This window comes from Lissotriton vulgaris, chromosome 1_2, assembly GCF_964263255.1.
Source record: "Lissotriton vulgaris chromosome 1_2, aLisVul1.2, whole genome shotgun sequence".
In the NCBI taxonomy this organism is placed as follows: Eukaryota; Metazoa; Chordata; class Amphibia; order Caudata; family Salamandridae; genus Lissotriton; species Lissotriton vulgaris.
Window position 1 is genome coordinate 255,383,019 of NC_141686.1, and position 23,542 is coordinate 255,406,560.

The 23,542-nt window shown below is 46.6% G+C and overlaps 1 protein-coding gene across 1 annotated transcript in view; it reads left to right on the plus strand.

Moving 5' to 3' along the window:
* Positions 1–5,891, plus strand: part of DUSP12 (dual specificity phosphatase 12) — a 154,881-nt gene extending 148,990 nt beyond the window's left edge. Inside the window, exon 7 of the mRNA XM_086953171.1 lies at positions 2,054–5,891. Coding sequence (XP_086809297.1) covers positions 2,054–2,062 — 9 coding nt within the window. The 3' untranslated portion in view covers positions 2,063–5,891. The remainder of the gene's footprint in view (positions 1–2,053) is intronic.
* The last annotated feature ends 17,651 nt before the right edge of the window (positions 5,892–23,542 follow it).

Consider the following 23,542-nt stretch of genomic DNA (forward strand, 5'->3'; position numbering starts at 1 on the left):
ATTCTTGAGGCAAATTATTGGGGTCAGCTATCGGAAACAACTGGTTCACAGTGCATTAGATCCATACAAATTGAGTTATAGATGGTCCGGGTCATTCATATTCCTGAGACAGCATTTGACCCAGTGCAAGTGATTGAAGGGATGGAGGCTGGGCAATAAACTTCTCCATTAGTTTTTGACTTGCACCAACATTGCAAGCTAGAAGTCACCAGCCATCCATGGAATTTGTGTGTCACGCCCTCACCCCGTCTTAATCAGCTGGCCCTCATACAGTGAAAGATGTCTGAAATTGTTCCATCGTTCGTTTTGCAAATTACAATTTGAATTTAGTGTATTGCACATTGGGAATTCATCTGTGCCAAGCTTGCCACTTTTAAACATGCAATTTTTGTTGTTACATCTGGCTTTTACCTGCCTCTGAGGCCTACTTTCTAAAAGATATGAGCTCTTGATGACTGATTCTGCTGATCCAGAGCATCTTTACTATGTTGTTTGCAGAGAGTGCCTAGTTTCTGCAGTTAAGTAAGGTTATTTACGACTGCAAAGTGTCTTGACCTTGTTCATATACATCGAGTGCTTAATGCAAAGTCCATACATAAATCAAAAGTATATCGTTTAGGGAAACGTTAAGATTGAATTAAAGACCTATTGGTGTGAGACCGAGTCAGTCGGATATCAGGCTCCTGTCTTGCATGTAACTAACAATTTGCCATCCGTCCACATTTTTCAGAATCACTGAAGTGGTCGAGCATTGTCTTTGTTGATCTCACTGGCCATTAAAGAACGTTCTGGCATTGTTTAGTGCAACACAGAGTGCAGGGGGCGAAGACCGACAAGAGAATGGGGAGCCGAGGTGTGAAAGGCCAAAGGGCCAGAGCAACACCAGGCCCCCTGCCTGGCTCACGTGGGGTGGGGGGGAAGAGAGGAGCTATTGTGTTCTGGCGTCTGTCTAACTGCAGCCACACCTAAGTACTTCGCAGGTCTGTATACGACCATTTTACTTAACAAGGCTATCTTGTTTTTCACCCCTTCTTAGAGTGGGGAGCTTAGTGCCACCGGACAGAGTCAGTTTTGCACAGTTAAAACTTGCAATGATGGAAGAATTTTATTGAAGGTTGTAAAGCACTTCACTCCTTTGCCCATACACTGGTTGGATGCATCATGTAGGTTGACCGGAGATAGTAGGCCTAGGGTGACCTGGTTTCAGTGCAATTTGTTAATGGGCGTGAGAACGTCGAGGATGTCATGTATGCACTTTCTGCAAGAGTCTTGGTGGCCAGAGTTGGCAAATTGTGTACTGTCTGTTTTGGCGTTGCCAGTCTCAAGTGCCAATGTATTGAGGGCCTTTTCACAAATGAAAGTGTACATGGGAAGGAAAGAGAGAGCGCAAATGACCAAAGATTCACTGAAGAAATATTGTATGGTGTACTACAATAAATTTGACTTGTAAAAGTTTATTTGGACCTCATATACACTGTACATAGACTGGCTATATACCATGCACCAATTAAGAAAGCAAGCAATAATAAAAGCAAAGCGTACCATAAACACTGGTAAAACACCATTTCAGTTGTTTTTTATGGTGCGAAAATGAGTAACCACTGAAAAGCACTGTTTTTTCGAGGTATTGAAATCACTGGAAAACACCACCAGAATTTACCAAAATAGAAACTGAAAACAGGAAAGCCTATTTATAACATATAACATACTTTCATTTGAACATGCCGCGCCACCGCTAAATTACTTGCGGGCTGGCATAAGCAATCAGACCCTCCCATTTGTACATGTGATTCGTTCTCTGCACTAGACACTTTACACGTTGTTTTAATGTGCCGAAATGGGCCACTTTGTGACATAAATATATTCGCCCATTACTCATGCCTTTGAATTTCAAGCAAGCCAGACCAGCTCTTTTATATTTGCAATTTTTAGAAAATGTTACTGTTTGTTCATATTTATTTAGGAGTGTATTATGCTTACACATGACACTGTATTTTTATTGAATTTTATGTTATGAACTTTAAATGTATTAATATCTTTATTGTATTTCTAGGATTGCTGATGCTTATCGAAATAAAGTAAATACTGACTGACACAGAATATATTTTGAGTGGTGACTACGTATGATTATGATGCACTCCTACAATATCTCAAGATGGAATCAAAATTACGCTGTTCCACTGCGAAACAGTGAAAGTCTCAAGCAAGCGATGCTGTTGTGGAGGTTCCGATCAATCAGCAAAGCAGGTCTTCTGTTAAAACCTCAAGCAAAAAAAAATAATTGTGATAACCGATGCATCACTGGAAGGGTGGGGTGCACACATATGGGAGCACTCCTCAACAGGCTTTTGGTCAGTGCCCGAAAAGAAATATCATATAAACATTTTGGACTTACGGGGCATCAGACTAGGCTTGCAGTCGTTCCCTCTAAGAGTAAAAAAAATAAACTGTGTTAATCCAGATGACAACACAACCTCTAAGTAATACATCATTAAGCAAGGAGGAACTATTCACATTTTCTATCAAAAGGGCACAGATTTTGTGAGTCAGGGCCGTCGTCCACGTGATGGACATTGCAGTCGAGCAGCTTCCCTAATACCAAAATAGCCAGGCAGATGCACTGAGCCACACTGTTACAAATTGCCATGAATAGAATTCGATAGCCCCTAACAGAATACATTTTTCGTTAGTGGGCTAGCCAAACATAGACCTATTCACCACCCAGGAGAACAAGGAATGCCATATACATGGTTCAATTTCCCCCTGTCACCAGTGTGCTTTGGATGGGAGGGTAGCTCACTGTTACTTGATTGTGATTTCCCTAGCATAGACTTGCTTATTTTCACAGTGGCATACGCAGAAGAAACCCCCTAGGCTCCTCTCAGGACACAACTGAGATTCTCCATCACAAACTCAAGTCACTGAACCGAATTGCCCATTTCTTACCACTTAGAGTATGGCCATCTGAATGTCCCTTCAAACTGCAGCTATATCTGAGCGCACCCACAAACTAAGGCCTACAGAGCTAAGTGGAAGAGCATCTGTTGCGAAGATAAGGGCTTTAACCCAATCTCCATGTAGCTCCAAAAGCTGCTGTGTACTTACGGCACACTGTGGTCTCAAGTAATCATTGGTCAGTGTTTACTTCTCCCCAATTTCCAGGTTCGGGAGAATGAAAACCCTTCCTCATCTTGTTCTCACAGACAGTTATAAAATTAATTTATGAAGGGACTCTTTAGGGCTTTTCCATTGAAGCATCCTCCAGCTCCATGGAAGCTAACCACTGTTGAGCCAACTCACAAGGCCTCCTGTCATATCCCTCCATAGAGCTAACCTGAAATTCCTTTCTTGAAAGACCGTGTCTCTGCTTGCTCTCAGCTCAGCAAGACAAGTTGGGGAATTGCAGGTGTTCGTTGTAAAGAAGCCTTATGAGAAATTGAGTTATGGTTGAAAGGAGTAAAACTCTTCCCAAGCAACAAACAAAATCTTCATCGGGGTGAATCACTAAAGGTCACTAAATTAACCTGTACTTAACCCTCTAGTAGCTTGGCACAAAAGCAGTCTGGCTTAACTTATTGGCAATGTGTAAAGTATTTAAGTTGCACTCAGACAGCAAAGAAGTGAAAACACAAGTAAAATAAATCCCACACTAATCTAGTGCCAGAGAGCCGCCAATCAGGAGCTGAGAGGCAAGGTCTGGCCTCAAGGTGCGGCGCCCTACGTCAGTTCTGATGAAGCCACTAGTATGGAGCAGGCCATGCAAGGACTTGCGTCGGTTCTGGTGAAGTCGCCAGTCAGAAGCCTGTTGTGTCCTTGTAACTCAGAAAAGGGGGCCACTTGACTGACCATTGGATACACTCTGATAGTCCTGTTTTCAAGCAACAAGGCAGGCCAGACTGTTGAGGCATTTCTCAAACAGCTGGGCAGTCCTAGACATGTAAACGGCAGGTCCGGGAGTGATCTGAAGAGCGGGTTTCAGAGAACAATATTTATACCTGGTGCCAGCTTTGAAGGCGGAAAAACATCTTGGTCCCCCCCCCCCAACCCCTCTCCCCCCAGCCCCACAATTTGGTTCAGGATTTTCTTTGTTCCCTTGCCCAGGCCCCAAAATGCCTTGGGTGGCAAAAGGCTATTGTGAAGTTCTTTGAGTGCCGGGGGCAGCCCCTATTATAGTGCAAGTGTGGTAGGAGACAGCTCCTCTCCCACTCATCATATTAGGGTGACCCACTCTTTTAACACCTAGTCCCATTTTGTAACACTGTCTGGGAAGAATATACAAACACCAGCTGCACCAAATCATCAAATCCAGGATACAGGCACCAAATTGTTAGGGCAAGAAAATACAACATTCTAAAAGGGGTATTTTCTGAATTGTGGCTTGAAATCTGACTTTACCATAAAAGAGGATTTTTAAAGTACAATTCTCAAAAGACCAAACATAATATATCTCCCTTTTCCCAAGCAAACGTTATCACTTATTAAATGCAATCAGTTAACCCGGTGTTATCGTATGGGAGAGGTAATCTTTGCAGTAGTGAAAAACGAATGTAAACTATAAAATACGTTTTCCAACCCTCTAAATGAAAATGCACCATGCCCTTTAGGCTGTACAGGGCCTACCCTAGATATAATACATAGATAATAAAAAGGGAGTTTTAGGCTTGGCAAGGTGGACATGGCAGTTTAAAACTTCTGATTGAAGCAGAGATTAGAATGTTATCCTGCAGGTGGCAAATTCCAGTGGCGGCTCCATTATGAGGGTGTAGGAACATTGCCCCACTGCTTTTTCGCAGTTCGAGAAGCAGAAACATAAAATGGTAAAACTACCATTTTATGTTCCTGCTTTCCACACTGCGAGAAAGCGTAAGTGCCTGGTTGTGGGTGGGCGGGTCTGCTGGGAAGCAGGGGAGATGTGGCTAGCCCACTGTTGTGGGCCCAGACTGTTTGGTTGGCCCTGGGGCCAATCAAAACAGTCATGTGCAATCTCCCTTTTTTCCATGTAGGCTGCATGCAGCTGTAATGAATGTGCCATTTATATGGTTGAATGGCCTGATTATGACCGTTGCCCATCACCATCTCAGTATATTTTGATCTAATTTAGTGATGTGTAGGCCTGCCGGTAAGAATAAGCTACAAAGTAGGGCTTGATTATGTCCTTTCTGTTTCTGACTTTATCTTGCTTAATGGCAGAGTTTGCCTATTGGCTTTGGCATACTCTTATGCCATCTTGCATACTAAATTTGCTTGTTTACGGGAATAGTGGCCTATGCTTGAGCGACTCCATTTTCTAAGCTGACGCCATCTTCTGAGCCTTTCTAGATGAGAACCCATGTATTGCTTTTCACTTGTTTTCTGCACTTCGTATACTAGTAGGAACTGGTTCTTGTCGGAGGAATGTACTTGCTCTGCTCCGAAGTCATAACATATGCCTGGCCAGCTGAAGCTGTGGCCTTGGTGCGGAGAGGTATGGAATCTGATGGGAAAAGGGGGCGCGGCTCACAGGAGCCTCGTCCTACGTCTCCACTGGTACTAAAGGTCTGGGTTCCGATCACCAGAAGTCCACCACAGGGCAGATGTGCAGCAGTGACGGTGGAGCAAATGGTATCGCCCTGCCTCCTGATTCAGCTGGAGAAACGTGCTCCCCTCTGACAAAGTGGAAGCAGGATGAATAGACAGTTGGTGAGGTGTTCCACTAATTCTTATATTCCTACTGATCTTGCCTAACTATCTTCTTCTGTTTTCAGGTTCTATCATTTATATACATATAAGTTCTATATATGTTTTACTGATTGTGTTTAGCAATTGCATAGTTGTTAGTTTGAGGATGGATATTTGCATATAGTACAATTTGGCCTACCGTGTATATACTAATAAAAATACCCTGGAGCATATCATTATTTGTCTGTTTTCCCAGGGACGGGAGGTTAGGACCTTCCTTGTCCAAGTGCTTATGTTCAGAAGGTCCCTTCTAGCAGGTAATTGTGTAAGAGAAAGTTGTTCCACTCCCAACCCGGGAAGTGTAAATTCTAATTCTTCCACCGCCAACCTTGTGAGTGGTATTGTGTGTGTGTGGTTTGGGTGTATGTAGTTCTTAGGTGAGTATTCTGTAGCGGAGAGGAGCGATCAATTGCCTTACGCGCAGCGCCTGTCACTAGGAGGATTGAACGTGGTGTGCGAGTCCTCCCGGCAAGGGCTATGTTCTAGAAAGTATTATTGTTCCCATCTTGGGTAAGTATTGTGAGTGTTGTATCTGTTGGGTCCCAAGAGGGATAATCTTGCATGTCCTGATTATTGGCAGAATATCGGGCCATTACATTTTGGCGTCATGACTCACAGGATCGAAGGGGTGGACTCTATGGGGAGAAAAGAGATTATGTTTTCTAGGATAGCAAAAGTTGACTCTCAGTTGTCAAAGGAAAATTCCAGGATGGGAATAGACTCTGATTGGAGTATTGGCCCATGAGTGGGCTAATAGTACTGGTTTTGAGTGAAAACTGGAATGCGTGTTTATTAGAAGCCGAACCGGCTCAGGCGATTGCATCTCTACAAAAAGTGCCTGTAAGAAGAGCTTCCTATATTAAGAAGGAGGGGTTGGATCCTCTTGAATGCTTACAAAAGAATACATGAGAAATATGTACAGTTACAGCATACGTGTAAATCGTTTGAAGAACAGTATGTTGAAGCAAAGAATGCCACGACGTTGTTAACATGTCAGAATAAATTATTGCTAGAGACTTACCAGACCGTAGCAGAGAGGGCTGCGGTGCGCATTGCAAAGTACAGATATAGGAACATGAGAGGGAGAATTAATAGGAGGAAAGTGCATTCGGCTATTGCAAAGGCAGGACTTGACTTGGATCACGAGGAGTGGGATGGAAACATTTGGGATTCTTCTGAGTTTTCAGGCTCGGGTGAGGAAGATAACAAGAAAGAGAATAAATCAGAAGGACGCAGAGAGGTCCATGCACAGCCGATACATTGAAGAAAGCTGCAAGGTGGTCCACAATACCCCCAGACGGTAGCTTTAGACAGTTTGGAGGATTTTACGCAATAAGAGATTAATGACATTTTGGACAGGTTTCGGCAGAAACCTGGTGAACGTTTGCTTGCATGGATGGTTCGCATCTATGACTTGGGCGCCGCAGGCCTAATGTTAGACCAAGGAGATGCAGTAACATTTTGTACATTAAGCACATATCCGACAGTTCAAGAACAATTAAGGAATTACCCACTCAATGACCAATTTGGTTAGTTGCAATTTGCTGTGACTGGATACAGTCGCAAATACCCGACTGAATCAGACTGGCCAATAAATGAGAAACCCTGGTATACTCTGAGAGACGCAATACAGAGATTGAAGGAAGAGGTAATGAAAACCTCTATTTTCTTAGACCAAGCACATACACTGATGGAAGGATTGCTTAATACTTCTGTGCGAAATAAAATCATTGTACTGCTCCTCCTGCTTACAAGCAGGTGATGATGACATTATTGATAAATCAGACTGGAAATACTTTAGCGCAGGTGGTGTCGTGGGGCTGAGCCTTGCATTCACACAGTGTTAAGTTGACATGAGCTTATTAGAAGTTTATCGTCCTCGAGTGCCGAGGTTTGTAGTGTCCAGGTGGGGGGGGGGTCCCAATTAAGCTTTAGTAGTAGGGGTTATGGTATGAATGTGTGCGGCCAAAGTATTCTATATGGTGTATCAGCAGGAGTAGCGCTGGGGACCCCACTATCCTATCTAGTCTCATGTGTAACTTGTGTACCGCTGAGTAATATGAGTATATCTGAGTATCGGGATTAGTGCGCGACATATGTCTATTAGAGCCCAGCATGTCAGCCAGTCTGTGAGGGCCCACGCGTTAGATGCTGTAGTAGTCCTCGTGAGAGGCGGCAATGATCTATCCAGTTCAACATCTAATACTGAATTAAAGTCTCCTCCGATGAGCCAGGGGTTCCCGCTCCAATTACTAAGTGTGAGGCTATCTAGAAAGGCGAACTGATTGTTATTGGGAGCATAGACAGAGCCCAGGAGAATCGGCTGACCGTTTAGTGTCCCACTAACAAATGTGTATCTGCCCTCCAGGTCAACTAATGTCTGTTCGCTGACAAATGGGACTCCTGCTCTTATCCAGATAAACGGTGCCATGTATGTGTCCCCTCCATCTACTTCGCAGTCTACCGAGCTCCGCCTGTGACATGTGCGTCTCTTGGAGGAACGCAATGTCGACTGCTCTGCGTCGCATAAAGGCGTAAATGGAGTACCTACGTGTTGGCGTATGTATACCGCGCACATTCCACGTAATCATGTTGACCTGTACCATAGTGTAGTTGTTTGGCAACTAAGGTTGAGCAGAACGGGAATAGTGGCATATGCTTGAGCACTCCATTTTCTAAGCTGTCGCCATCTTCTGAGCCTTTCTATGTGAGAAGCCATGTTTTGCTTTTCACTTGTTTTCTGCACTTCTTATACTGGTAGGAACTGGTTCTTGTCGGAGGAATGGCTTGCTCTGATCCGAAGTCATACCAGATGCCTGGCCAGCTGAAGCTGTGGCCTTGATGCGGAGTGGTACGGAATCTGATGGGAAAAGGGGGCGCGGCTCATATGAGCCTCGTCCTACCTCTCCACCGGTACTAAAGGGGGTGTCTGGGTTACGATCACCGGAAGTCCACCACAGGGCAGACATGCAGCTGTGACAGTGGAGTGAATGGTATTGCCCTGTCTCCTGATTCGGCCGGAGAAACGGGCTCCCCTCTGGCAAAGTGGAAGCGGTATGAATAGACAGTTGGTGAGGTGTTCCACTAATTCTTATATTCCTACTTGTCTTGCCTAACTTTCTTCTTCTGTTTTCAGGTTCTATACATTTATATACATAGGAGTTCTATGTATGTTTTACTGATTGTGTTTAGCAATTGCCTAAGTGTTAGTTTGAGGATGGATATTTGCATATAGTACAATTTGGCCTACCGTGTATATACTAATAAAAATACCCCAGAGCATATCATTATTTGTCTGTTTTCCCAGGGACGGGAGGTTAGGACCTTTCTTGTCCAAGTGCTTATGTTCAGAATGTTGGAAAATTCCCTTCTAGCAGGTAATTGTGTAAGAGAAAGTTGTTCCACTCCCAACCCCAGGAGGCTTAAATTCTAATTCTTCCACCCCCAGCCTTATTGTGAGAGGTATTGTGTGGGTGTTTTGGGTGTATGTAGTTCTTCTTAGGTGAGTATTCTGTAGCGGAGAGGAGCGATCAATTACCTCACGCGCAGCGCCTGTCATTAGGAGGATTGATGTAGTGTGTGAGTCCTCTCTGCAAGGGCTATGTTCTAGAAAGTTGTACTGTTCCTATCTTGGGTAAGTATTGTGGAGTGTTGTATCTTTTGGGTCCCAAGAGGGATAAGCTTGCATGTCCTGATTATTGGCAAAATATCAGGCCATTACAGCAGCCTACATAAAGAAAATATCTTCCCATTAAGCTCTGTGCTGGGCGATGTATGCACCGATCACAACGCTGCCATTGCAGCGTTGTGATTGGCGAGGGGGTGGGAGGTAGGCTGCCTGTGGGTGGCTGCAGCTGCAGGAAAACACAGGACGGTGAGTTTATTTTATTTTAATTAAACCCTCCTCACACGACCTACCCCCACCCGTCACGCTGGCCAAAACTTGAGGTATAACTCAGGAAGAGTCTGGAAACGGCCGGACTGAAGAGACCGAACACTCATCTTCACTGTGTTCACTCCGACCCATGGAGCCTCCTCCACAGGGAACACTGCAAAACTCAAGCCGCTTTTGCAGCCAGCCAGTGGCCCGGTGCCCGCCAATCCTCCCAAGACTCGTTTCACACCCTGCCAGGTACTACACCTGCCTCCCTCCCTTGGAAGCGCTGAATGTGCCAAGAGCAGGCCAGTTCGGACACAGACCCGGCAAGGCCTACAAGGCACAATAATCTTTATGGCCGGGTAATTCCAGTTCGTAACAGTATCTCGGCCGCTTGGGGCTCTTGCACCCCACCCACCCTAAGTCACTCCGTGACTCCTAGCGCCTTGAACCGTGCTTTCACATGTACAAACATACAAACATGCAAAGTGGGCCTGAGGAAAGGGATGTGAGCGCACAGATACATTCCCAATAAGTATGACGCAGACTGGCTACTGAGATGTAGGTGTGGCTGGGGGAGAAGTATAAGGGAGACAGAGTCTGACATTGGCATCAGGACTCATGAACTGTAAGCAGTTGCATTTTCAACCACATCATTCAGCAGTGCATTTTATGTGTCCTTTTCGCGCTTAACAGTTCTAAGTATAATGGTCATATGTTTCGCCACACAGTGTGTATTGGCAGGTCTGTTGTGCACATGGAACCAGTCTCTACGTCAGTTGGTTTTGAGAGTGCTGCGGGTTCGTAGTTCGGTCTGTAAATGGATGCAGTAGTCTGCAGTATTCATAAGCAGATGTTTAAAATGGCTCCTAAACACTAACCGCTAGCCGTGGAATAAAAGATCATACCCCGCTTCAGGTCTGATCTGCACATGCCACTCGCCTCTTTCCCAGGAGGGGTTGTTTTTTGCTGCAGAATATCCCAGCTCTCTGCTGCACCCGCGGCGCCCATTTTTCCCCATGCCAGGAATTTACTAACAGTGTTTTTGCAGCAGGGTCAATGATCAATCAAAGCACACAAGGTGTTCTTTCACCCTACCTCGCTCCATGCATGAGTGATATATTGTCTCCTTTCCAAGCGCTTTACAGCCACTTATGACAACAGTCAGTGTGTCTTTCTTTTTGCTCTTGTTCTTACTTCCTAAAAGCTTCCATCATACTGTGGGGCTTATTACCAAGCCCCTATCGCCACCACAACATCACTTTTTGTGACGTTGTGGTGGCGATCAGGCGATAAGTTCAGTGCCTATTACCAAGGCAGCGTTAAACCACATAACGTGGCTAAATGCCAGGTTAAGTGGCCTAACACTGCCTTGGTAATAGTACCCCTTTTACGCTAAACTTAGCATGAAAGGGGGCGTGCAGTGGGTGTTGTGGTGGGCGATCCACCGCAAAACCCATTCACTTTGACGCTGCCACCTATTGTCAAGAGAGGTGATAATAGGTTGCAGCGCCGAACTTAAGACCAGGAAAATCCTGGTGTTAAGGTGGCGAAACGAGGAGAAATGCTTCATTTCTCCTCGTTTTTGCTTTTTCCATGTATGCTGCCTTGTGCAGCAGACATGGAAAAAGCAAAATGGCAAGGTTTGTTTATGTACAGGAAGGTGTCCCTTACTGTACATAAACAAACCTTTTTTTACTATGCCCTTTTGTAACTTACACGTGTGCTACATGAAGCAGCACACATGTAAGTTACAAATAGGCATTTTAGGATTGTTTATGTGCAAGAAGGGACTCTTTCCTGAACATAAACAAACCTCCCCTGCACACAGACACCCTTACACTCTGGTGCAAGGGTGCCTGCTTTGGCGCTAAGTCGTGAGACTTGGCGCCAGCGCAGGGGGAAGCGTCAGGCTGCACCATATCTGTGGTAATATGGTGCAGCCTGGCGCTCCTGAAGTGTTGGTGAGGGGCTTTAAGCCAAGGAGGCTAACGCCTCTCCCCACCACTTCCTAGATAATATGCCCCTTTATCTCTTGCTTGCTTTCTTCAATGTGTATTTAGATTGTTTTCTTTCTGTTTTTTCCTTTCGTTATTTGTCTCTAAACCCAACTGCAGAAGATGAGCCTCCTTTCTCTCTCTATTAAACACATCATCACACACAATTGGCTCTATTTCACCCCACCCCCCCACAAGTGAAATTTGCACAAATAACAGAGAGGGGTATATTCACACGAACGTGCGATAACTACCGCAAGAGTAGCGTAACGCAACTTTCAACATCACAGCCTATCGCGGGAAAACAACTCTGTGACAATGTGGAATTCACAACAAGGCGGTAGCATGCAATAGTTTGCCGACACCGCAGGTAATGACCGTGGCACAACCACCTCGACGGAGATAAAAAGACAAACCCCAATGCAAAAAAACATGCAATGAGCAAAAGCGAGATAAGAAAACATTGACAACCAGCGCGAGGGTAGCCATACTCAGGCGCAATGTGGGAAAAAGCACAAGAACAGCATACGGAAAATGCCACAGAACAAAATTCATCAACAGCGCAGTACCACAGATGCACCCTGGCCAACTGCAGAGGACAACATGTACATCACAACTTCGTAGCACCGTGGAAGAACAGAACTGACAGGCACACAGCATGAAAGAGACCAGTGGCAGACCAATCAGAGCCGCACGAGTGACACACCCACAGTGCAGCATACGCAAGTAAGCAGGAGTGCACATTGACAACTTCCTGATACAAAGAGCACCCCCACCACATTTGAACACAGGAAACAACTGGTTCAGCAAATGTTCACAACCTGGAAAATCACATCTGAAATCGTAGCGAAATTTACCATGACAATGTGCAAGTACAACCTGAAACCTGCAAATATGTTTTTTTAACTCATGCAGTGGATTTGGATATTTTCTACAGTTGCATGATTGCCCTGGATGGTCTCAATGTGACATGCTCATGAGAAGTAAGTGTCAATGATGGTATTCCTACGTGCCATTCCTGCCGCTGCTGCAATGAGATGTAGGACTATTGAGCCATAATCCTCTCACCCCGGGCACAAGTAGGGGCTGAAGCTTCAGCAAACCATGTTTTAATTTTTCGGTTTAAATGATTTCAACTTTAGTTCCAAATTTGCTTTTATTGCGTTTTTCCAAATAACGATCGGACCGAATTTTTTTGCTACCTTTGAACTAAAGAACCATTCACGACTGAATTTTATATACAGAATTCACAGATTCTCTTTGAACTATTAATGAAACATGTGAATATCCGTGTGTGTATCCACTTAGGTAACGCTAGTACAGCGCCTTCCATGAAGCTCGCGAGTAATTTTGCGCTGTAACATTGCACTTAGTTTGTATCTATAAAGTATCAACACACTCAACAAAAAATCGCTCCAGTAACCTGTAAGGTAACGCGCATGCGCAGATTACGGCATTACGTAAAAATAAGGCCAGGCTAGGCTTCCGTAACCAAGTATCCAGTGTAACACGCATGGGCGCCAGTCTACGGAGCGGAAGGTAAGAACCGGCGGGTCCGGAAAATGCTAGGAGCGTTAGGCGCTTACTATTGCATGTTAACCGTTCACTTAAACCGCAATGGGGGTTAAATACATTGAAACCTTGACGCAAGCCGAACAGCGGCACAGACTGATCACGATATCAGTATTAACTCATGTAATAACCGCACATATACATCTTGCGTTTAACAACTGGCGTTTAGACAGTTTGTTTGTACCCACCTTTAAACCACCGATCGTAGCAACCTTCCAGCAATGTTATATCATGAACAGACAATGCATGCAATGGGTGAATTTTAACAAGGCTGAATACCTTGTAGGTTTAGATACGAACTTTTATATGATTAACATGTAACAGTTAGCATTATGTATTATCAAGAAATGTACAGTATATAAGATGCCTTATTTGTATGGTTACAGATTTCTGATGAATGTGCATGGGGCACCGAAATGCATTGGAACATTTGACGTTTGATGACAATGTTTCCGCATGAACATGTGAAAAAAACTTGAGAAATTCATTTGGAAAAATGCAATAAAACTAAATTTGGAACTAAAGTTGAAATCATATAACCCAAAAAATTAAAACATGGTTTGCTAAAGCTTCAGCCCCTACTTGTGCCCGGGGTGAGAGGATTATGGCTCAATAGTCCTGCTACATTTGGAATTGTCTGACACTCCCCAGGAGGAGGGAGATACCCTGGAGCACAGATTAAATTTAAATTTATCAAAGCTAAGGCAGTGCACATCCCGCTACCCACAGCAATGAGATGTAGGCCATCTGCCCCATCACCACCATCATCGTCCGGTACCTCTGAGACTGGGATCCATGGGGCCCTGGTGCTAACAAAGATGTTGTGCAACACACAACATGCAACGATCAGCTGTTCCTGCGCAATGTTGGGGAAGTGAAGGTACAGGGGTATGAAGCTGAGGATGGCATCCAGGACAGGTGTGATGAAATTTGATAGGGCTGGCTGTGAGACCCCTCTGACTCTTGCAGTTGTTGGTTGGAAGGTACCAGAGGCCAACAGGTGCAGCACTGCCAGCAGCTTTGTCTGCGGAGGGATGTTGGTTCTCCGCTGTGTTGGGAGCGTAAGCCTGTGGGCGATGTGGTGAATGGTTGTCCTTTTGAGCCTGTAATGGGCAATGATTTCCTCGGGCTTCAGGTCTGTGAGAGTGGTGCATTTTCAGTAGGTCCCCTGTCTTACTCTGCACTGCCTCTGTGGAGGTCCGGGGGTGGGACAAGTCTGGGTCCTGGGGCTCGGAACTACTGAGTAGCTCCATAGCGTTGTTTGTTCTTCGGGTGTGGCTGTGTGTGGTGCTCCATTGCCTACTACAGGTAGTCGTCAGTCTTTACACCTGCTTGAGGCAGGTGTTAAATACCTGCAGCTACCTCGGCTTATTGCCTGTTTTCGGTTCACTTCGTGGATCAGTCAGTTCGTTGTGAAAGTGGTGTAGTTGTTTTTTGTATGTTTCTGCATGGGAACGCCTACTCTGCATCTCATTAGCGTTAGTTGGTGTTAGGTTTTGGGGCAGTTATCGCGGGAATTCTGATGATGTGTGCTGTTTACACCAGCTTGATGTGTTAAGGTGGTGAAAACTCGGAGATAAGTACTTGTGAATATGCCCCAGAAGCTGTAGACTCTGTTCTTTTCTCTTCTTGTTTCTCTTTGTCACTGCCTGGCTCGTCTGTGTTCACGCGATAGAGAGAGACACATTTCCTGGCCTGCCCATCTCGCTCTCCTGTATCAGATGTTCTTTCCAGTGAAAACTGAGAGGTCATTCCAGCCTAACCTCCTCGACACTCCCACCCAGTCGAGCCTCAGCAGGGAACCGTAGCCGAGATCGTAGTACCCGCGATACAAGTGTCACAAATGCAGGGAGCTGGTCTGAGGTCAGGACACCTCCACCTGGGGCTGTGCCAATCTTCTTTGAAAGAATCACTAACATTAAATGGAGCCCTGGGAATGCTGATCGATTTAAGTATGCAAGTCAGTGGAGTCTGGACATCCATTTTGATTAATGGCTGCGCTTGGCTGCAAGTGTGACTGAGCACAGGCTGACAGACAGGAGAATTGACCTTATTTCACTACTTCAATTCGGGGCGCTTATTAACTGAGAATGTTTTTGAGTTTAGTGCATGCATTTGCCTGTTATGAGCGATTTGTTACTGCAGCAAAAATTCTCTGATTACATTTTTCTATTTGTAACCATTTTGATTTTTAGATATTTAATTCTTTTCTCCAGACTTTAACCCCTTGGCTGTTGGGGCTATTCCCCTGCTTTGCTGTGGGGTAGGGGAGGGGAGGGGGCACGCACAGCGCTCCCATGCTCATGACGAGCTCGTCATGAGCCACAGTGCTCCGGTGCTCATGACGATCTGAGCTTGTCACGCCCACGCCCATTTAATGGAACGCTCAGCACAGCAGGGTAATTAGCCCAGCGTGTGAGCGTTTCACGGGCCATGACAAGCTCGTCATGAGCATGGGAGGAGTTAATAAACAGAAGTTTTTGAATACCGTTTTCCTGACATTTGTTTTTAATGTGGGTGATGTAGGAGACTTGTCTATTTCAGAGTGACACTTTGCAGAGAAATGTTAGTTTACGTTTCATGCAACATCTTTAAAGTTACTTTTAGATCAAAACAGTACCTCACACACATATGAGAAATGGGAGGGCGCCACAGAGATTATTTGCATTAACATTAGTGAGCTGCTGTTGTGTTGCAATATTGAAAACACGTCATCACTATCCATGAATATTATAGACTAGCAGCCGGCTTTGCCCGGGGCAGAAAGGGGCTGGGGGCAGCATTTTAATCCTCTGTGCACCCCCACCCCGACATTGCCCAGTCCGCATCCCTCCTGCCTCCCGTCCCCACATTGGCCATACCGCCTCCCGCCTTGTGCCTTGAGCCTCCCGCCCGCCGCCCCCGCCCTGACATTGGGCATAGCGCCTACCGCCTCCCGCCTCACGCCTTGCGCCTTGAGCCTCCCGCTTGCCTCCCGCCTCCCGCCCCAGCTTTGTAACCCCCCCCCTGGTCCCGACTTACCTCATCCGCCGCTCCTCCCTACGCTGGAGTGTTTACCTCTCCACTGCTTGACCGCTTGTCAGCTACCTCATCTGCTGCTCCTCCCCGCGCGGACACTGCTCCTCCGCTTCTCGCCGCTCCGCAGCTCCTCCCGGCGCTCATGTTCTCCCCTCTTCCTGTTGCTGGTGAACTCCGCTCCTCCCCTCACGCAGACGCTCCTCCCGGCGCTCATGTCTTTGCTCTTCCTGTTGCTCGTGAACGACGCTACTCCTCTCATGCATACGTCGCAGCCGGCGCTACTTGCAAGGGACTACTTTATTTTTATTTCTAAATATTTTAAACAACATTTTATTTTTATTTTTATGTAGCCTATGTCCTTTTGCTTGCGCTGAGGTTTTCTAAGATGTCTTGGGTGTTCAGATTGGTGGTGTAGTTTTCGAGTTTACCTGGCTCAAAGGTGCAAGTTCTCTCTTTATAATAGTAGTATAGATGTGAACACAGTTAGAATTTTGGAGGAATGGCTGTGCACTGTCAGTGACCTGGTCAAAGAGGGCATGAAACAGCTGAAACTGGACTATATATTCAAAGCGGTTCCTAACAGGGGCCGGGGCCCCCTAAATATGTTTGGTCCATGGCCCCCAAAATCCTTAAGAAGTCTCAGTTTGCCCACTCTTTGTTTTTTCTCCTTAGGTTGTTCATCTTTTATCCCAATATAGACAATAGTCACGGACAGGCTTTTAGCAAAGAATAGTTATTTTGTCTCATTCGAGTGCCGTGCATGTGCTTCTTTCGTAGTATAACAAGGTCTGACTCTTTAAAAGATGAGCCCTTCACCGCCACAGGGGTGCATGCGTCACCTGAGGAGGCTCCTTTGCCAGCACTCGCTGCTGTTAGGCAGGCTCATCCAGAACCCTAAACTCCAAAAAGCCCTGGGTACTGTTTGTTCTTACCCCTGTGACGAGGGTAGCACAGGTAGTGACCGGGGTAGCATAGGACAAGCCAGGAGTAAGAGGCACTACTCTGGGTGACTTGCTGACATCCTAGGGTGTAGTGCTGGGTGATGCTGGCAGCCGAGTTGGTAGTGGGGTGACGAGTGCTAATGAACGGTCGGGTGATGTGTACGCAGAAATACACAAACAATGAGGACAAGAACGGGGTGGGATTTTCAATGAGGCTGCTATGGCCCACCAAAGCTAATTTTCAGCAGCAGGTTTACCGGTGCTAAATTTGACCAGGTTGTTCCTGGTGCGCGGCACTGTCACTAATTGTCAGCACCAGCGCTTATTTCAGTCTGCCACTGTTGGAGATGACTGTGCAAGGTTTAGAGGCCACAACAACAGGCATTGTTTATACAATATGCTTGCTGCTCAAGCCATTTTCATCTGTGGGGGCCTGGAATATTCAGATTTGTCACACTTGCACATGTGTCAGGGTTAGTTGTTGTGATGTTACGATGATTGGCAGCATGGCAGGAGCAAGGGGTGGGGCAAACTGATGTGCCCGCCGGACTCAAGTCCTAGCAGATAGTCGCTCAAGTGTCCGGGTCAGTAGCGGTGATATTATATGATAGGCAGCACAACAGGAACAAGGGGCCCGATTCACAGAACTAACTTAAGACAAAATCCTAAAACTTACCACTTTTGGTATTCACAGAAGTTAGGATTTTGTCTTAAGACAAACTTAAGACAAAATCCTAACTTCTGTGAATACCAAAAGTAGAAAGTTTAGTATTTTGTCTTAAGTTAGTTCTGTGAATCGGGCCCACAGTGGAGTGCAAACTGAAGTTGCAGAAGCGAGCTGCTAAAACAGCGTGGGCCTCACATTTTATACGATGCATGTGTCTGTGCACACCCATAACTTTACCAGCTGTGGGACGCACAAAACCTTTCCAGGTAATAGGATCAGTTAGTACCGGTTCATCTAAGTTCAAGTTAAATAACACTGTAACAGTGTATTAACACTGTATTTGACTTGCCACGTTTGCTGCGTTTCAAAGACAAGAGGTTGAAAGTCCTGCTTGCACTTTAGTTGTTTTTATTTAAAACTTTTTATTAAAATATAAAAAAGTAGAATATACATTTGGCCAATGGTATTGGTGCTTACAATCTCCTTTTATTTTGCAGTCAAAGAAAGGAATGAAAATGTAAAAAATTAGCATTGTATAAACTGTGCACGCTTAGGAGTAAAGCCAGCAAATATGAAGCACATATATCGTAATCCTGAAGTGGGATGCAGATGTTTCAGCTCAGGGCCAGGTGGAAGCAGATTTTCGGGTCACGTTGGTGTACCTCCTGGGGGCAGTTTTCGGATCTGATGGTCCTTTTTACCCTCGAAGGCTCATCCAATGGCTTCACCTCAGACATTATAGGTACGTTTCTGGTTCATTGCGTGGCTTATTAAGTTTACATGACGAAAGACATCCATTGCTCTTGGCCGCATACTTCAAATTGCATCAGAAGCTGGGCAGGCACGTATCATAGTGGGGACAGTCCCCAATGTATATATGGTCTTTTGGTTTTCAAGAGACACGTACACACTCTTTTTACTAACTGGAGAGATTGCGGAAAGGTTTAGAATAACGGGGTTTTCTTTACGTTGGCGAGTAGGCAGTGCCCTCCCAGTTGAGCCTCATGGGGGGGGGGGGGGTGTTGGGGGTCGCACGTGGAGGGATGATTAGAGTCTAAGCCTGTTAGCTGTCTCCCAGCCGAGTAGATCCACTTAGACCCTCATCCTCACGAGGCCGCGACCCCAGTAGCATCAAGTTCATTAACAGACTCCTGTCACCCAGAGCCGTGATACCCAATTGCTGGTTCAATTACCAAGGGTCACAGGTGGTCTGCAGTTAGAGGTACCTGGGCGCGCACTACAGTAAATAAGCCTGGCGGGCTTATAGGGTATCCAATGCTGGAAGCAAGGGGGCATATTATCAAGGAGCGGTGTTAAAATTATCTCTGTTTTATCGGCAGCAAACTGCCGATAAAATGGAGATAATGGGCTTGATAATATGCCCTTGTTAATTCCCATAGAAGCCCATGTTCTGGTGTTAACATGGGCTTCTATGGGAATTAACAAGGGCGTATTATCAAGCCCATTATCGCCGTTTTATCGGCAGTTTCCTGCCGATAAAACAGAGATAATTTTAACACCGGTCCTTGATAATATGCCCCATGGACTCTTGCGCTGTACCGTTCACCAACACAAGTTTTACTGGCAGCTGAGCAGGACCTTTTATTACTGGGTTCTGCTGGCCCGGCCACTACAGCGTCCACTGAGGGAGCCTGGATTCGACTTCCCGGTCACGGCCCCCTCGTGGACTTCTCCCAGCCTGGCACCTCCCCCTTCAGCTCGAACATGCCCACGGGTTCAATCACCTGGTTCTTGGGAAAATGTCACTTTCGCAGGGCGGGCTACAACACAAAGAGCAAAGGCTACAAGTTATTGGACATTGGGCATTCCCATATTGAGAAAGGACAGGCAAAATGCCTGTATTGTCTGCTCCACTCCAGTAATCTTTCCACACACAAGCCTGCATTCAGGTATACTTCAGCAGGGGTCTGGCCCTGAGCTACTCACATGAGGGTGGGGTCCAGGGCCAGCAAATGGGGACGACTTGCTCTGCACGCTCCCCGCTGTCGTTTTCACTGACTATGGTGATGCAGGGGAAAGGTTGCAAGCATGCGCCGAGGGATGGGTCCTTTGACACCATCCATAATGTTAACCTGGTTAGTATTCAGGCAAAGGAGCAGCTGCATGACCCCTGAGTGCCAGAGAGGGTTTTGGGGTGGCAGACTTTCCCAAAGCTTGCACAGGTTATGGTTTCTGCAGAGTTTGGGGGCAGGCTAGCAGGCCTCACCCTGTATCTGTGGGATTAAGGTGTCTGTCAGGTCCTCTGACTGAGCATGAATAGGCTCTATTCAGTCAGCGGGGCGTGGGTTTGCCATTCCCAAAAGGTACCCCAATAATGCTGAAATAGAGGGTTAGGACTATAAAGTCGGACACCTATCGGAGCACATTTTGCATTCATAGTTAAGAGGGTACAGGTACATTGCTCATAGGTTTACTCCATGTCCTCAGATCCAAAAGTTCTGAATGATCCAGGTTGCTTCAGTTAATGAAAATATCCTTGGGAGTGGTCCGCTAGCAAGGGGACTACAGCCCCAATTTATGGCCCAGGAATGCGAGCCGTGGTGGTACTCCCTTACAGGGGTGGAGGGAGAAGGGCAAAATTTTACCATGCTCGGCTGAAGGGTATTCTGTTTGCACCAAGCCGGGGGAAAGATGGATCGCCCAGTGGGTCTGGCCGCCTCCTACCTGGCCCTTCACCCTTCTGGAGAGGGTCCTCTCTGGTTCAGGCTGACCACACGGCCATCACCGATTTGCAGGTCCTGGCAGGCACTTTTACAGTCACTCTTTATTGCAGTGGCAGCAAACCCAGCCTTCTGAGTGGGATTGTCAGCATCATGCAGGTGGGACAATGGGAATCCCAAGGGTTAAAAGGTACATCCATCCGTAGCCATCCAGGAGAGTGGTCGGAAGACAGGCTAAGTGTTTTATATCAAGGCGAATGTTGAGTATACCATAGACACCTGGGGCCTTATTTATGAAGGCCTTGCGTCAGTTTTGCGCCGCCGGTGACTTTTTGTGACGCACCAGCGGTGTAAAAAATACGCCTTGTTGCGCCATATTTAAAAAGTGACGCATCTAGGTAGATGCGTCACTTTTTAAACCCCTGCGCCACATTATACCTGCGTCAGGTATAATGTATGCAGAGGGGGCGTTCCCCCGCAAAAAGCCTCGTAATAGTGACGCAGTGAAATCTATGAGATTTCACGGCGTCACTTTTAGGACGCTGTTGCGTCAAAATCTTGCGCCTGCCTCACAGCAGGCGTAAGACTGACGCAAGCCCTTTCACATGGGGCTTTCCCCATGTGAGAGGACGCATTCCTGGAGTTGCGTCACTTTTGTGAAAAACTCCAGCAATGCGTCACTTTTGCGCTTACAGATACGTCAGAAATTTGTAACTCCTTGCGACATGATGCGTCATACATTAAATATGACGCATCAGGAATGTCGCAAGGAGTGCACACTGAGAAATGACGCATCTTTCCCCTTTCACGCAGCGATGCGTCATTTCTCATAAATGAGGCCACTGAGGTTTGTGGGGGTGCAGTATTAGTAGGTAAACTATTTTCAAGCTGGAATTGTTGTATAGAATGGTGTGCAGTGCTCAACAAAGGGTGTTTAGCAACCTAGCATTTCTTTATTTTGCCAGGATCAAAGGTCTGGGTGAAAGGCTTTCCGTGCGTCCTGGGAGTTGCGCGACGGGTGGAAATCAAGAAATGGAGGCAAGGATTTTCCACCACTGAGATAATGTAGTTGGGGGTCCCAGGCATGCGCCAGAACAGCTTGCTGTAGTAGCTGCGGCACAGACTAGGGGGGGTGTTTCCCCCTCCCAACAATTTTGCCATACACCTGGGAGGTAATTATTTGACTTTCCTGGGCAGGTGGGCACTGCTGGCAGAAATGCAATCCGCCTGGTGTAATTTAAGCAACCAATTGTGGGTATGTGTGTTATGATGGGTAGAGATAACCCCACTGTTAGTGTGCCGAGGGGACCAGTCAGGGTTTGCAGTGGAAACCTCATGCAGGAGAGTTAACAGTGCCATGCACAGTGTCACTGAACAAAGGGGGTTTGGTTTATCAGGCATGGCCTGCTATATGCTAAAGGCCACAGGGAGTTTTCAAGAGGATGGGGTGCACTTGTCCAGAGAGGGCATGGACCTGTTTTGCTGGACCTGGGAGAGGTCCTGGAATCAGCAGGATAAAGGTAAAGATGCCTACCTTGGTGGGGGACCCTGGTTGTGACTTTGGCCACACCCACGGCTGTGGCGGAGTTGCAGGGCAATCCAGAGACGTAAAGATACTCGGGGTAATTCTTCAGGAGCACAAAGGGTGCAAAGGTCAAATTCCCCAGCAAGTCCTTGCGCTGGACCCTGGAGGAGCGACTTCACCCTGTTAGTCCTAGGGGCGGTTGTAAACCTGAGCAACCGGGGGTTGCCTGGAATGCTCTGCCCCTTCGTGCGTGAGTAAGTGGGTGGGCTGGCGGTCCACCAGTGGGAGGGGTTATCCCATAACCCAAAATTGGTAAGCATCGATAGGAGATGGCCACGGTGTAAGGTAACCCACCATGTTGGCATATTTGGTATGCAAATAAACCTGCAGCAACTTTTTGGGTCCGCGCAGAGCATCAATTCTGGGGGGGGCCGTGGGGGGTTGAGGAATGAGTGCCTCTCCCAACCCACCTGCCAGCCTCTTTGTCACTGCCCCTGATGCCATTTTCCTCCCTACCTCTTACCTGGCATAATTGCAAGGGTGGGGTGGGAGGGGTGTTCTAACTTGTTATTTTGTGTTGCTGGCGAAGTTACAGGGCTATCCAGAGGCGGAAAGGTACTCCAGGGTACCCTCTTCAGGAGCACAAAGGGTGCAAAGTCCTCGGCAAGTCCTCGTGCTGGACCCTGGAGGAGCGACTGCGCCCTGTTAGTCCTAGGGGCGGTTGTAAGCCTGAGCAACTGGAGGTTGCCTGGAACACTCGGCCCTTCGGGGGCATGAGTAAGGGGGTGGACTGGCCGTCCACCGGTGGGAGGGGTTGTCCCCTCCCCCAAAATTGGTAAGCACCAATTGGCGACAGCCACAGTGTAAGTTGGCTTCACAGCCGGCAGAGGGGCTGCCTCCCCTTGGATCGCCCGTAAGTTTACCCACCATGTTGGCATTATTGGTATTCAAATAAACGTACAGCAGTTTTCACAAACAAGGTGTTGTGTGTTTTTTTCCTAATAATATTACTGTATGTGGGATGGGGAGTGTTGCTGATATTTGCACTAAGACCAGGGCTCTGCGTGAATATGCTCTCCTCTGCACATTTTCACGAAGGAGCATGGCTTGCAAAAACGGCTATTAATATAACCTTTGTTGTTTTAATTATATTTATTTATGCAACCTAAACTAGGAACCTATGAAAGGGTAGGGGGCGCAGCACATGCGCCCATATACCGGAGCCGCAGCTGCTTGTATGAGCCTTATTCTTAATCACACTTGATTGGCGCCATTTCTACCACACCCAAGAAACCCACCCCATTGTGCTTACATGATCAGAACGGTAGTCCACTATCCAATAAATGAGGGCATGCTTGGGTTGCCACTCCTGTTCCAGGGCAGGATCTCACTCATGTCAAAGGACAGACCAAGGCTTTCACAGTCATGCACTAGATTTGTGTGACACTGGGGCAAATCAAGCTAGATACTCGCAGTTAGGCACCCAGGGCAGGGAACATGTCTGGACACCATGCAGGGGACATTCCCATTCCAAATCTAATACGAA